Below are 13,642 nucleotides of genomic sequence, written 5' to 3'. Positions count from 1 at the left end.
TTATTGGTTATTCTAATTATATTTATAATATATAATTTGGTCTCTACTTTGATGATTTTGCGTAGTTCTACTAGAAATTAGGCTATCATTAGTTGAAATTCTCCCAAGAAAGGATGGTTGGAACTAAATGTGTGTGAATAAGTTCTTAATTAAGCTTTCAAGTTTAATTGGATTTGATGGTCTAATCAATGGCCCTTACACAAAATTTGTAGCTGGTTTCATGTGTACAATGATTAATGCCTTTTTTAACCAAAGCTAAACTTCAGGGAGTTTATTAATGGGCCTGAAGTTAATTTAACAAGAAGCATATGCATAAAGAGCTAGTTGAGATGGACTCCAAAGTAGATACATAGTTAATTGAGACTAATAGTCTAAGCTCATAGATTTTTATTTTTATTTTTTGCTATTCTAAGCTCATAGATTTTCCCCAGTTATAAGAGAGATTAGAGCATTAATGCAATCTTATAAATATATTTATAGTTCAGCTTGAACTATTAAGAGATCTAGATTAAGCCTTAAAAAATGACTCATATCAAATAAACTAAATCCATGCCTTTATTTCAAAAATCAAACAAAACTAAGAAATAAAGGTTGGCTCCATTCAACCCATTTCCAAAACTGCATTGACAATTTGATATGACTACAGTCCTGGTTTTGTGTGAAAACGACCGAATTTTTCACAAATAAAATAAAATAAAATAAAAATTATCTAAGGCAAATTATTGGTTTGGACAAAAAGAATATACCTAATTAAGAAGGCCAATTATTGACTTCTCTCACCTTTCATGTTAATTCTTGTTATTAAATACGTCTATATATAATATACTAGGATAAGAGGTTTGAAGTGAGAAAAGTAAATCACAATTTATAAATAAAAAATATAATAAAAAAATAATTTTAATTATCTGTATATAATTATATGGTATTTTTTTAAACTTTTGAATCTATATGTAATGTAATGCAAAGAGTATTATGGATTTACATTTCGTAAGAACCTAACAATTATATTCACGTAATATTCATAAAAAAAAGTTGGGTTAATTAAAAGACAATGCTTTTAGGAACTATTATTATTTTTATTAAGTTGCAGTTCTATAATAGAGTATTAATTTTTTTAAAACTTTTTTATTTTTAAATACTATTTTTTAATTTTAATTTTAAAATTCGATGTATCATATCAAATTAAAGATATTTTTATTTTTTAAATAAACTAAAATTTAAAAATATTATAATCTTAATAAATTTTTATTTGAGGTTTTATTTTAAAATTTTGACATATCATGTCAATAAACATAACGTGTCTTAATTTTTATAATATATTTTCACAGTTTATTTTCAATTTTAAAATCATTTTTAATTAATTTTATTTAATAGAATAACCATTCATTACTAATAATAAAAATATCTACTATTTTTTTAATTTACTTAAATTTTAAAATACTTGTGGAAGCAATTATTTATTTCAAGAGGAAGTCTTAGTTAATTTTTTCTATTTAATAACAGTTTATAGACATTAAATTTAATTAATCCAACTATTCTTAGGAGTTTTCAATGTATTAAGTTCTACAAAATAATTAAAAAATAAGAAAGATATGAAGAGGATACGTGTAGTTTTCAAATTAAATAAGATTTATGTGTAATTATTAATAATCTCAAGTGGAGTCTTGTATGATTATTCTAAAACAAATGTTATATATATATATACACACACACACACAAAACGTTGACTATGCAATGTAAAATTCATCCCCTGCTTAGATTACATCAACCACCACTCTTTCTCCACCATCCACAAGACCAAATCCGTAAAACTTGAGAGTCCTTCTCTGTTCATTTCCCTCCCAAATCAAAATCTCTTCAACCCTTTTTCCTCCAAAGATTCTCCCCCTCTCCCTAATCTGACTTGTGTGATCTGTATCTCTCACATCCACAAATGTTTTTATCAAAGCATGGCCATAGATTCTTCAAATTTAGAAGCTCAATTTCATGCCCATGTCTTTTATATGGTCCTTTCATTTTCTAAGAGCTTTTTCATCCTTGTCAAAATCTCTTGGTCCACAAGTATCTTCAACCACAGCACTCATTAGCCTTTTGGCTCATAAAACACAATCTGTGGTGTGACCTTATTGCGGGACAACACAACACATCAATTACTACTATTCTTCCTTAATCCATACAAAACAGTTATCTTTGTCTCCCTTCGTATATCCCTCACAAAAATATCTCAAAAGAGTGGCATCTCTTATTCTCTATTTTAAGTTCTTCATCTTCTAAAGATTGTTGACATCTGACACCAATGGTTAAGAAACACTTCTACGAGCTTTCATGTGGGGTTGTTGAAATGGCTTGGGTTATGCTTAGTGTTGATTACTCAAGGCTCTTGTGGCAATTGTTTGGTGTCTTCTCCTATGAGAATCATGAGTGGAAGCCACGGATCATCTAGCACACATGCACCTTTGGTTGATTAAGATAATTTCATATAATATGTTGTTTTAATTTGTTGCTAAATTTTCAACCCTCGTATTTGTAAGTCTATATAATACACGTGCCGGTTAAGTCAGAATTGTGGTCAGTAATCGAGCCATGTACAAGGGGAGATTAGGAGGCAAAGCTCAGCTTGGATATGTTGAAACTGACCCATCTGGTCGATATGGACGTGTAAGTGTTTCTGATTGATTTTCATCTTGCTTTAAGGTTTTTGAATGTATCATTAACTTAATTTCTGACTAATTGGTATGATATGTGAATTAAGGTGATTAAGTTGGAGATGGATGTGAAACAATAGATTAATGAAGATATTCTTTTGTTTCGAGTTAGAGTTTAGAATTAGTACTGATTGCTGGACCGAAGGTCCTTTTTGGCATAGGGATGCTATTTAATTTGATTGGATATTCATATTAGAACTTGAAATTATTTCAATTCTTAAAAGTACAAAAGAAAATAGTCTTGGAAATTGAGAAATAAATTATTGGTCATTCAGTCCTTAAGAGTACCATTAAAAACATGACAAATTGATCTTTTGTTTTAGTAATTATTAATTATTTTGATGCTTCGCTTTAGTGCCCATTAATTAATTTTTCTACCAAAGATTAAATTGATAATGATTGTCAAATTGTCGAATCTAATTAAAGATCAAATTGACTAGTTTAATAATATTTGAAGTTAAATTGATTGATAATGTTAATTTTAAGGATTAAATTAATCAATAATTGAAAAGGTAAGGAACCGAATTTATTTATTTTTATAATATCAAGAATCTTAACTCACTGTTCATGCCAATTTTGTGCAATTACGTAACGTTGAACTAATTTTTCTCTGCTTAGAAAAGGAAACGGTTTTTCTTATTAAATTTTCAGTTGCCGTCCATGATTAAGTCAATTTATTATTATAAAGTAATTAAGAACCTTATGTTCTGTTCTATCCTTTACTAAGTCTTGGCTTGTGATTGTGACGCATCCCTTTGCTCACAATTAACTCTCTAATACACCAAGGGCCACTTAATAAAGAGCCAAATAAAATTGTTAAAACTCATTATTCATATGTTACATCCACAGTTTAGTTTGACTATAAATGAAACTGGTATCTGTTGATTAATCTTTTTTTATTTTGGGCCATGTAATGTAGTTGCCTAGTTGGTGTTAATATTAAATTATTGACTAATTTGTATTATTATGATTATTGGTGCGTGTAGTTCAGGGATATTCTAGGCAAAGGAGCAGTGAAGGTAGTGTATAGGGCATTTGATGAGGTTCTAGGAATAGAAGTGGCTTGGAACCAGGTCAATCTTGGTGATGTGTTTCATTCACCAGACCAACTTCAGCGCCTTTATTCAGAGGTTCATCTCCTTAAGAACTTGGAACATGAATCAATCATGGCCTTCCATGATTCTTGGATCGATGCCCATTGTAGAACCTTCAACTTCATCACCGAATTGTTCACCTCAGGCACCTTAAGAGAGTAATATGATCAACCATTACTTGTATCTTTGAACCATATAACTTAAATACTAATTCCCAGATGAATACGGTATTTGTAAGCACAGCCAATCAAAAGTACAAGATAATACTAAAATAATTCCAACACAATTTTTTTAAAATTTTAATACATCTTGAATTCATAATTAGTTATGTTTATAGACACTGTAGTTGAACACAAAATTACTCTTAATTTAATGGTCCTTTTTATTTTATTGCATAAACAATTTTTTAATCTGTATGAATGTTGTTATGTTTGAGATTAGTTCTTATAAAAAAATTGTTAGTATTTAGTTCTTAATACTTTAAAAAGGTAAAAAGTTTGTCTTTATTAGGAACTAAATACAATCAACCTTTTTACAAGGATTAATTCTAAGACTACAATATTTATAGGAACAAAAAATTATTTAAGGCTTTTTATTTTAAATTTTACACGCTTCTCTTATTTTTGTGATAACATTAATAATAATAATAATATGTAATGCAGGTACAGAAAAAAGTACCAGCGAGTAGATATCAGAGCAGTGAAGAATTGGGCACGCCAGATTCTAAGTGGTTTGGAGTATTTGCATAGTCATGATCCTCCTGTGATACACAGAGACCTAAAGTGTGATAATATATTCATCAATGGCCATCTGGGGCAGGTCAAGATTGGTGACTTAGGCCTTGCAGCCATTCTTCGTGGCTCCCAACATGCCCACAGTGTCATTGGCAATTCCTCTTGCTCTTTTATTTGCCACGTAAATTATTAGTGATTAATAATCTAAGCTAAACCATCTGCCTAAAACTGAAGCTTTGTGTTTGGTATGAATCATCAGGGACACCAGAATTTATGGCACCAGAATTGTATGAAGAGGAATACAATGAGCTGGTTGACGCTTACTCCTTTGGGATGTGTATGATAGAAATGTTTACTTCTGAATTCCCATACAGCGAGTGCTCCAACCCTGCTCAAATATACAAGAAAGTTACTTCGGTATGCTTAACCAAACACACTTTACTATAATTTTTTAACCATCTTAGAATCAAAATTCATTTCACTTATCTTTAGAGAAACATTTGTAAATTTGATTCTGCATAAACTTAATTTTACAAATTAATTATGGTTTAAAGTGAGTTTAAAATATAATAAGTCATGTATAAAAAACTTTAATTTTAAAAAATATGTTAGTAGTATAGCTTAATGTGAAATTCTCAACAAAGTAAAATCTATATCTTATCACTTTTAATCTAGTGCCTAGAAGCAAAATAACTAAACATGTTTGGGAAAAAAATTATTTGATTTAGCTTACACTTAGAGAAATAATATTCCATTTTTAAGACTATCAAAACATTATAAAAAACAACTAATTATGTTTCTGAAATAGATTTAATCAAATAAAAACTTAGTTAATGTTTTTAAGTAAATAGTTTAAAGTTTTTGACTATCAAACTAAATAGTTAATGTCTTCAATAAAATACATCCCATGCATAAGCCAGCTTGCACACTGCCTAACTGCAATACCAAAACATTGATTTTAAAAACTTGACTAATTGGATTCAACAGGGGAAGCTGCCAGATGCATTTTACAGAATCCATGACAAGGAAGCCCAGAGATTTGTTGGAAAGTGTTTGGCAAATGTCTCAGAGAGGTTGTCAGCAAAAGAGCTCTTGATAGACCCATTTTTGGCCACGGACCAACTTGTCTCGCCACTGCCTAGCCCAACCTTACCCAAGAAAAATGGGTCCATCAATTTCACTACATTATTTGCCAATGAGCAACCTCCAATGAGGGACCAAGCAAAGGACACCCACATGACCATCACTGGGTCAATAGATGAAGATGACACAGTTTTCCTTAAAGTACAGATTCTTAACAAAAGTGGTATGAATATATGATCTCATCACTAGATACAATTATGTTATGTTATATAAAGTGAATTGATGAATTCCTTACTTAAATATATCTGACAAAAATTATTTTTGATCAAATTTTGGGCTTTATTCTTCAAAAGTATTTTTAGAAGTGAAATACTAAAATTGTGTACCATATTGCATACAAGGTCAATATTTAATTGTTTAAATAACAAAACCAGAATTATATTTTGAATGCAGGGGAAACAAGAAATATTTTCTTTCCATTTGATACCATAAACGACACTTCCATTGATGTGGCAATGGAAATGGTTAAAGAACTGGAAATTAGTGACTTGGAACCGTTGGAGATTGCTGAAATGATAGAGGAGGAGATATCAGGTTTAGTCCCAACAGGGAGAGATTGGGACACATCCAAATATCAAAGACAGCATAGTTTTAGGTATGAAGAAGAGGATGATGTCGCTAACCACCATCCTTTTTTCTCATCATCTTCTCCCTCTTCCTCCCATGGTTCCTACAAGAATAATTCCCACCTTCGTGGAAACCATTATCCGTTTGCTCAAGATTGGCCTCATGGTACTATTCTTCTTTGAACTTATAATGCAAATAACACTTCAACTTTTATCATACACAAAAGAAATTTTTTGATAAATAACTCGGGGTAATTTAGATTAAAAAAACTTAATTAAACGCTTATTTAATAATTTTTTTTTACATAAAAGCTTGGTATGAATTTAATCATGAAATTTATTGAGTTAAATTGAAAAAAAAAATTATTTTAATAAGTTGTACTAAAATAAACATGTTAAAATATAAAAAAACATAAAATTCGTTAGATATTTTCATAAAATCTTCTAAATATACCCTTAATTTATCAATTATAAAGTTTACTAAAATAAGTTTAAGAAAAACGTTTTGATAATTTTTTCGTGAAACTAAATAAAATACTTTAAAAAGCTAATAAGAAAATTATAAGCTACTTTTGTGAGTCTGAGTCTCTTAATAATTGTTCTTTTGAGAAGTTAATATCAGTTATTTTCAGTGCAATTTTAAGAACTGTATAATCTTGTCCACATTGAACAATTTGCAGATGATCTATATATGAATGATGATGCAAGCTCTCAAAGCTCAATGAACTCCTCCAAGTGTTTCAATTTCCAGTGCTGCGACTCAAGCAATGGAGATGAGCATGTTCCTACTCCAGTAGTAGGAACAGAACCCTTTTGCTACTCTCCAAAAGCCAACAACAAGAGCACAAGATTCTGTCCTAGAAAAGAGGTGGTGTTTGAGAATGATTTCACCAAACAATTTTGCAACATGAGAATGGACTCTCACAGGTACCATGGATACCATAGGCTAACAAGGATTCATTCCTATGTTGATGTGAAGAGACAGCAAAATCAACGATCATTGATAGAAGAGATACACAAGAGGAGAATGTTCAAAACTGTTGGTGCCATTGAGAATATTGGGTTTCAGAATCCAGAAGGAGGTGCACGTTTTTCTTATTGAAGCTCCATGGATTCAGAAACTCCTTTTCGTTTTCTGTTTTTTCTACTTTTGGGTGTTTATATTATTATTTTCTTGCTTTAATAATGAATTATGATGCCCGTGAATATTTGTATACCATACGGACACATCTTAATTGCACTTTATTGTTAAGAACTTATAAGTTGTAACATATTTTAATCTAGGCTTATGTTAAGAGTTGTTGTTTACTTGATTGTAAGCAAAGGATTCTTTACTATCAAGATAAGGAGGTAAGATAAACTATATGTTTAAACATAAACTGGACGAGAATAAATTAGAGTTATGAAGTAAGTTAAATAAATTAGAGTTATGAAGTAAGTTAAATAACATAAAAAAATATTCAAATGTACCATGCTGAATCTGTATTGTCCTGTAAATAAAAGGGACACAAAAATTGGTTCTAAAACTTGATGAATTTTAAAGGGTTAACTCGCCGTTAAGACTAAGAAATCAGCAAGCTAATAACATTATATAGAGAATTGCATAATTTTTTTAAAAAAGTACAAAGGCTATTTCAACATTAGTTTATTATTTGAGCAACTAAAAATTGACATAGTATATAATATTGTATATAATTATTTCTTTCAATATTTTCTCTTTATCTTCTTTTTTTTGTTTATACACGTCTCAAAAACACTCTAAAAATCAAAGGGGATAACTCTTGGTTGTCTCATTGTTCAAAAAACATTTCTAACTTCAATGTGGTTGGTTGAGTCATGAAAATAGGACTTTGATTATCATTGTAGAAAAGAATGAGTTATACACATGGAAGACAAAGCTAATGTAGAAGACAAACGAATCCATAATGTGATTCTTCTACTGTGGATGCTAATGCTCCGTATTTGGCCACATCAATGGGTCTTGAGTCTGTCGGTTGGTTGCTTTTGGAACAAAGGAAAAGAAAGAAAGAAAGAAAGGCACAAAAATGTAGTGAAAGAATGTCTAGTATCAGTGTACCTCTCCCAATCATAATCAGTTTATGCTTCTAAACAATCCAATGGTCAATAACACATTTAATATGTTGCAAACCATACCACTAAGTCTCCTACAGGTACCTAATGATTCTCTCAATCTCTTTATATACCGAAAATGATAGGTTCTGACAAGGGTACTCTATAGAGGAAAATATTAGCATGCCTTTGAAAACACATTAAAAAACTAGCAAACGTGAATCTAATATACAAGTAATTGTTAATAATGTTAAAATAAACGTAAATCTATAAAATTTAAACATGAATCTAAACACGTTCGTAGTAAAACTCTAAACTTGTAGCTATAAAAATTATTTTTGAAAGTGTCTTGAATATATTTTTGCTGATGAAGAAATAAGCCACAGGTAGTCTTTTATATTTTCTATACCAACAAATTATGGTGGATATTCGAAAAGTAAAATGCTATCTTAAGATTGGTAATAATTGAACTGAGCTAAGATTCTGATGAAATATTGAATGTCCTCTGTGTAAAGAATCACTAAAGCTGTAGAACTAACATGATGTACATCTTGTAAGACTTTGAAACTGGGCAATCTGAGCCAACCAAATAGCTTTGTTCTCTAAAAGTTGGCCATGAAAAAATAATTGAAACATAAACCCAAAAGAAGAACAGTTTGTATTGCAGGTTGAAACATAAGTTTGGGAACAGTCAAAGGTTTCAAATTTACATCTTACAAAGTGCAAAGGCGCTATCTGGTCACATTAATTTCAGCATGATAAAAAATAAAATAAAATTACGACCATAATGGTTAAACATTGAATAGTCACTTGTAAGTTCAGATTGTGATCATAGACAGATTAGCTGAGGTTTATACAAGAGGACGTGCTACTACATTGTTTATATTTTATGTCTAATCAGGGGTCTCCTATCATTTGGTGCAATTCCAGAGACTAAAGGGAATACATGTGGCAAACATGCGACAATTTCATATTTTCATTCTTTAAGGTTCTATGTATAAAATATAATTCGATCATTTATATATGATTTTATTTATGTTCAATATTTATTTCTCACGTGTTAGCAAATTAACTTTAGAAGTATTAAAATTTAAGTTTTATCAAAATGTTAATTTTAAATTTCAAATGGGAGAATATAACTTACAACTACAAATAGATTCTCATTTATTTTTTAAGGAAGTGCTGTTTTGTAGTTGTTGGTAACATCATTTATTAGCTGAAATTATGGTTTTATTTTAATAAAGTATTTACATTTAAAGTTATCATAGATAACTAAGATGAAATTATACTTTTAATTAATAAATGATATTTAAATAACTATATTTAAGTTTTGTCTTTTATACATATTTAAAAAGATTTTAATAAATATAAAATTATAACTTATGAACAAAATATTTTTAAACAATACGTACGCAAAAGAATATTAGTAACACATCCCCCTCCCCAACACACACGCATTGTCGTGATGACTTCTAAAGCTAGTAATCAATGAGATACAATTCCCTCATCATGTCGTTGAAGGCATTTCATAAAACTCTGAAATATGAGTTTCTATGTTTACTAGCATAATAACAAGAAGCATGGAACATAAAGTAATGGAATGTAAAAATTTTGAATTGGAGGCTGTAAAATCAAGTAAGTAGATAATTTTACTTTTGAGGCCTATTTATTTGATCCACTAGGGAGCTTCATGACGTCAATTGCGTACCATAGAGAATTCAAATTCGTACGATCTTCATGCCGAGAATATTCTATAGTAGTGGACCTTTTTCTTTTATGATAAATGCAATCAATTTTAGCACAAGGATCCTGATTTATTGAAATTAAAATACTAGTTATACCATGATTATGTTGCTCCAAAGTCCCAAAAAACGTTGTATGCTTTCATGGGGCACATTGTTTTGGCGCAAAAGCAATCCTTTCACATCGATAATTATTCGTAATTTGTGTCATCACAATGGTTGTGGCCGTGTCCACAAATAGACCCTTTGCTGGTTAAGACAAAGTTTGGGTTCAAAGTCTCATTCAATTGAGTGGGCGCAACCATGGGACCATTGGGCCGAGGATAGGTATAAAGCTTTTGTGTTCTCCCCCAAATGGAGTCATGTGGCCTACCTTTGCTGGCAAAGTGAATGCAAATGGTTGACAATACTTCACAGCCACATGAGTCAGATCTTCATTTAGGACGAGGTAAGGTACTGTTGTAGCGTCTTCAGAACCAGTAGATACATTTCTCGTTTCATAACTTTACCAAAGTCCACTATGAAAAGTTAGATTGAAAATTAAAAATTTCATCCCCAAATTGCCAACTTGTGTAGATTTGATACTAAAAGTTTGCACCTCAATTTCATGACAAATTAATTAATCATTTTCTTTTACCTTAGTTTCTAAAAATCTATCAACTTTATAATAATTTAGCATCGAATTTATTAATTTCATGATTGCATTTTTACCGGTGTCAAGTCACAAGGCAACAATTTTAATGATTGGTTAAGGCTCACCTTCACTTTCACAGCTGATCCAAATAATATTTTGAGTAAAGATCAATGTACAAAATCTACATAATTATACATACAAAATACATTTTATGTCATGGAGAAAGTAGTGGGATAGATTTACTTGCCGTTGGATTTTGAGTAGTACAATGCACCGTCCTTATTCCTTGTGGTTAAATATATATTCCATTAATAGATCATGGTGAATGTACTTGTGGTCTTGTAGAGGAAATATAGCTTGTTAAGAAGAGTTTGCTGGGGCAGAGCGGGGACCTTTCAAAGATCAAATGCAAAAATGAAAAAAATGAGAGGACAAAAGAGGAAGAGAAGTCAGTGTGTGCTAGAAAATGTTAAGCAACACAAGTGTATGTGGACATATTTTTACACAGATTAAACAAGATAAGATAAGCTTTGGTCCTAACCCCAATGCTATGGGCTAATTATTATGATGATGTACTTTATTATCTAACTATTACTTTGCACTAAGTAGAAATCTAGCAATGTCAAATGGTACCTTCTCAAAAGATTAGTCAGGGATTAGGTATATGTAATGTAATTTTCTTGTTAGAGAAGAGTGAAGTTTCGTTGGTAATGTGTTCTGTCACTTGTTTTTTTGACAGTTTGTGTTACGTGAAAAGTAAAGAAAATCGTCCATTAATTTTGGTTAGGATGTCATAATTGGGGAGGGCCCATTAGAATCTAACAATGAAGTAGCTGAAATTTCTTGGAGTATCTTGTATTAAAGAGAGAGAGAGAGAGAGAGAGAGAGAGAGAGAGAGAGGGGGGAGGGGGTGAGAAATCTCTTCACAATCTTCCCATAAGATTACGGTAGGCACAACAAAATAATTTATCTAATCAGCAATCACTAAGCAAAACATCACATCCAACAAAATGAAGGACACAATTCTTGTAGATATACTAACATTATCAACTAATTTCATTATTGATTGGGGCCCAACTCCCTTTAGCTAGATCCTATATCACAGGGAAGATTATCAAGATGCTCTGCTGTGGTTGTGCATTTGGATTTTGTCTAAATAAATTGGGCACGGAAAATGACTTAGTTGCTGAATTTAAGCTTAGCAAGGAAATAATTAAATAAAATTAACTAACTTCAATCATAACATATAACATTATAAAATCTTGAGACTTCTTCTCACTATACATCTCACTTACCACTCATAGCTGACTTTTTTTTTAAAGAAAGATTCTATATTAAAAACAAAAATACAAAGAAATGCCGAAATATATAGTTACTACATAATCAATAGTTTTTATTTACTTAAATAATAAGAAACTTAGTTTTCTTCAAAGTTTAAAATTTTAGTCATGTAAATAAATAAATAAATAAATAAAATTATCATATATATGTATATAAATATAAATATATAAGTTTATTCAACTTAATTCTAATTAATCAAAATTTAATATGATTATTGAATTTTAAATATTTAAAGAAGAAAAGAACTTCTATCACACAATCAATCATACTTATTCTAATAAAGATTTACAAGTTATATTGCAGGGATTAAGATTGTTCATTTAACTGTTAGAATTTATAAAAATATTAATTGATCATTTATATATAATCCATGCATATTTGTTCTCCGACAATAGTTTCACGTGATCATGTAATAATTTCTTTCTTTACCTTATACACAATGAAAAATTTGATGTGACGCCCTTCTTCTGCTGAGCTTGAAAGAGTTTGAACAGTGTGAAGGAACATCATAGTTTAGGGTAGGCTTGTGAATGATACTGAACTGGATACGACATTGACACATGGCAAAGATACTGACAGTGGTTTTGGTTACTGAATTCAGCAAAGTATGAATGAGGTACCGAAAGCCAAAGTACTCTGCAGAGTGGCTTTTCAAGCATGAATAATAGACACACTTATTTTTGGTTTAAATTTATATTTTAATAATTACATAATAAGAGTAATAGATTGCAAATTTCATCTAACAAAGTTACACATTTGAGTAAATACTTATAAATAACTTTATATTTTTTAACTTGCTACTCTTTATATAAGTGAAAGTATTGGATGAATTTATCATATTTTGTATTTAATTTAAATATCTTTTCTATGTAAACAACAATAATACTCTTTAATCACTTAATCATTAGAATTTTAAGTAATGTTGTATACAATAATATCTTGAAAGGTTTAAATTACATTACTCACTAATATGCCAAACAAGAGTGATAAAATATATAAAAAAAATAAGATCTTATTGACCCGTATTAATAGAATAATAATTAGGAAATAAACAGATTATTGTTTTTGTTTAAAATACATTAAAGTTTATGATAAATGTCTATTAGAAATTATTTTTTAATTAATATTATTAAAACATGGGTTATCATTTAATCAAATTTAATTAATCTTATATAAGTTTATGATATAAATCTTGCTGTTATACATTTCTTATTCGTAACTTAACCATAATAATTTTTTTAAAAGGCTTTGAAGTATTAACTAAAAGGAAAATGTTTATCGATGTCTTCAAGACCGTAGTAAGAGAATTTAAAATAATTTTAAAAAAGATATAAAAAACCCTTATACTTTATAATATATTTTAAGTAAAAATTATTGTTTATTAATTTTTTAATCGATACATTTAAATATTAGTTAGCAAGACTTTAACTAAAAATCTAAATATAATTTTACTTTTTAATGTTTACTAAAAAGCACACAGAAAAAAATTATTATATTTAATATTATTAATGCATGGAATTTTATAACATTTTATAATTTTAATAAAAAATTATTAAATACACATTTTATAACACTATGCTTTGTGCAGCAGCAGGAACTGAGGCATGAGTGGA

At 29.6% G+C, this 13,642-nt stretch overlaps 1 protein-coding gene across 2 annotated transcripts; it reads left to right on the top strand.

The window, feature by feature from the left end:
- The first annotated feature begins 1,729 nt into the window (after positions 1 to 1,729).
- Positions 1,730 to 7,551, top strand: LOC113849397 (probable serine/threonine-protein kinase WNK5). 2 transcript variants are annotated; one of them, XM_027479291.1, is made up of 7 exons: positions 1,730 to 2,658; positions 3,692 to 3,957; positions 4,462 to 4,685; positions 4,793 to 4,950; positions 5,521 to 5,839; positions 6,070 to 6,408; positions 6,923 to 7,551. In XM_027479291.1, exons 1-7 carry the CDS (start codon positions 2,584 to 2,586, stop codon positions 7,342 to 7,344), a joined length of 1,803 nt encoding a protein of 600 aa, XP_027335092.1. In that variant the 5' UTR covers positions 1,730 to 2,583; the 3' UTR covers positions 7,345 to 7,551. The 2 variants fall into 2 exon arrangements, with proteins under 2 accessions (XP_027335092.1, XP_027335093.1); XM_027479292.1 differs by lacking the exon at positions 3,692 to 3,957 and having other exon boundaries at positions 2,129 to 2,658; positions 6,923 to 7,506.
- Positions 7,552 to 13,642: the final 6,091 nt, after the last annotated feature.

This window comes from Abrus precatorius, unplaced genomic scaffold (genome assembly GCF_003935025.1).
Source record: "Abrus precatorius isolate BTA unplaced genomic scaffold, Abrus_2018 Scaffold9, whole genome shotgun sequence".
NCBI lineage: Eukaryota > Viridiplantae > Streptophyta > Magnoliopsida > Fabales > Fabaceae > Abrus > Abrus precatorius.
This window is presented reverse-complemented; position numbering and strand designations above follow the sequence as displayed.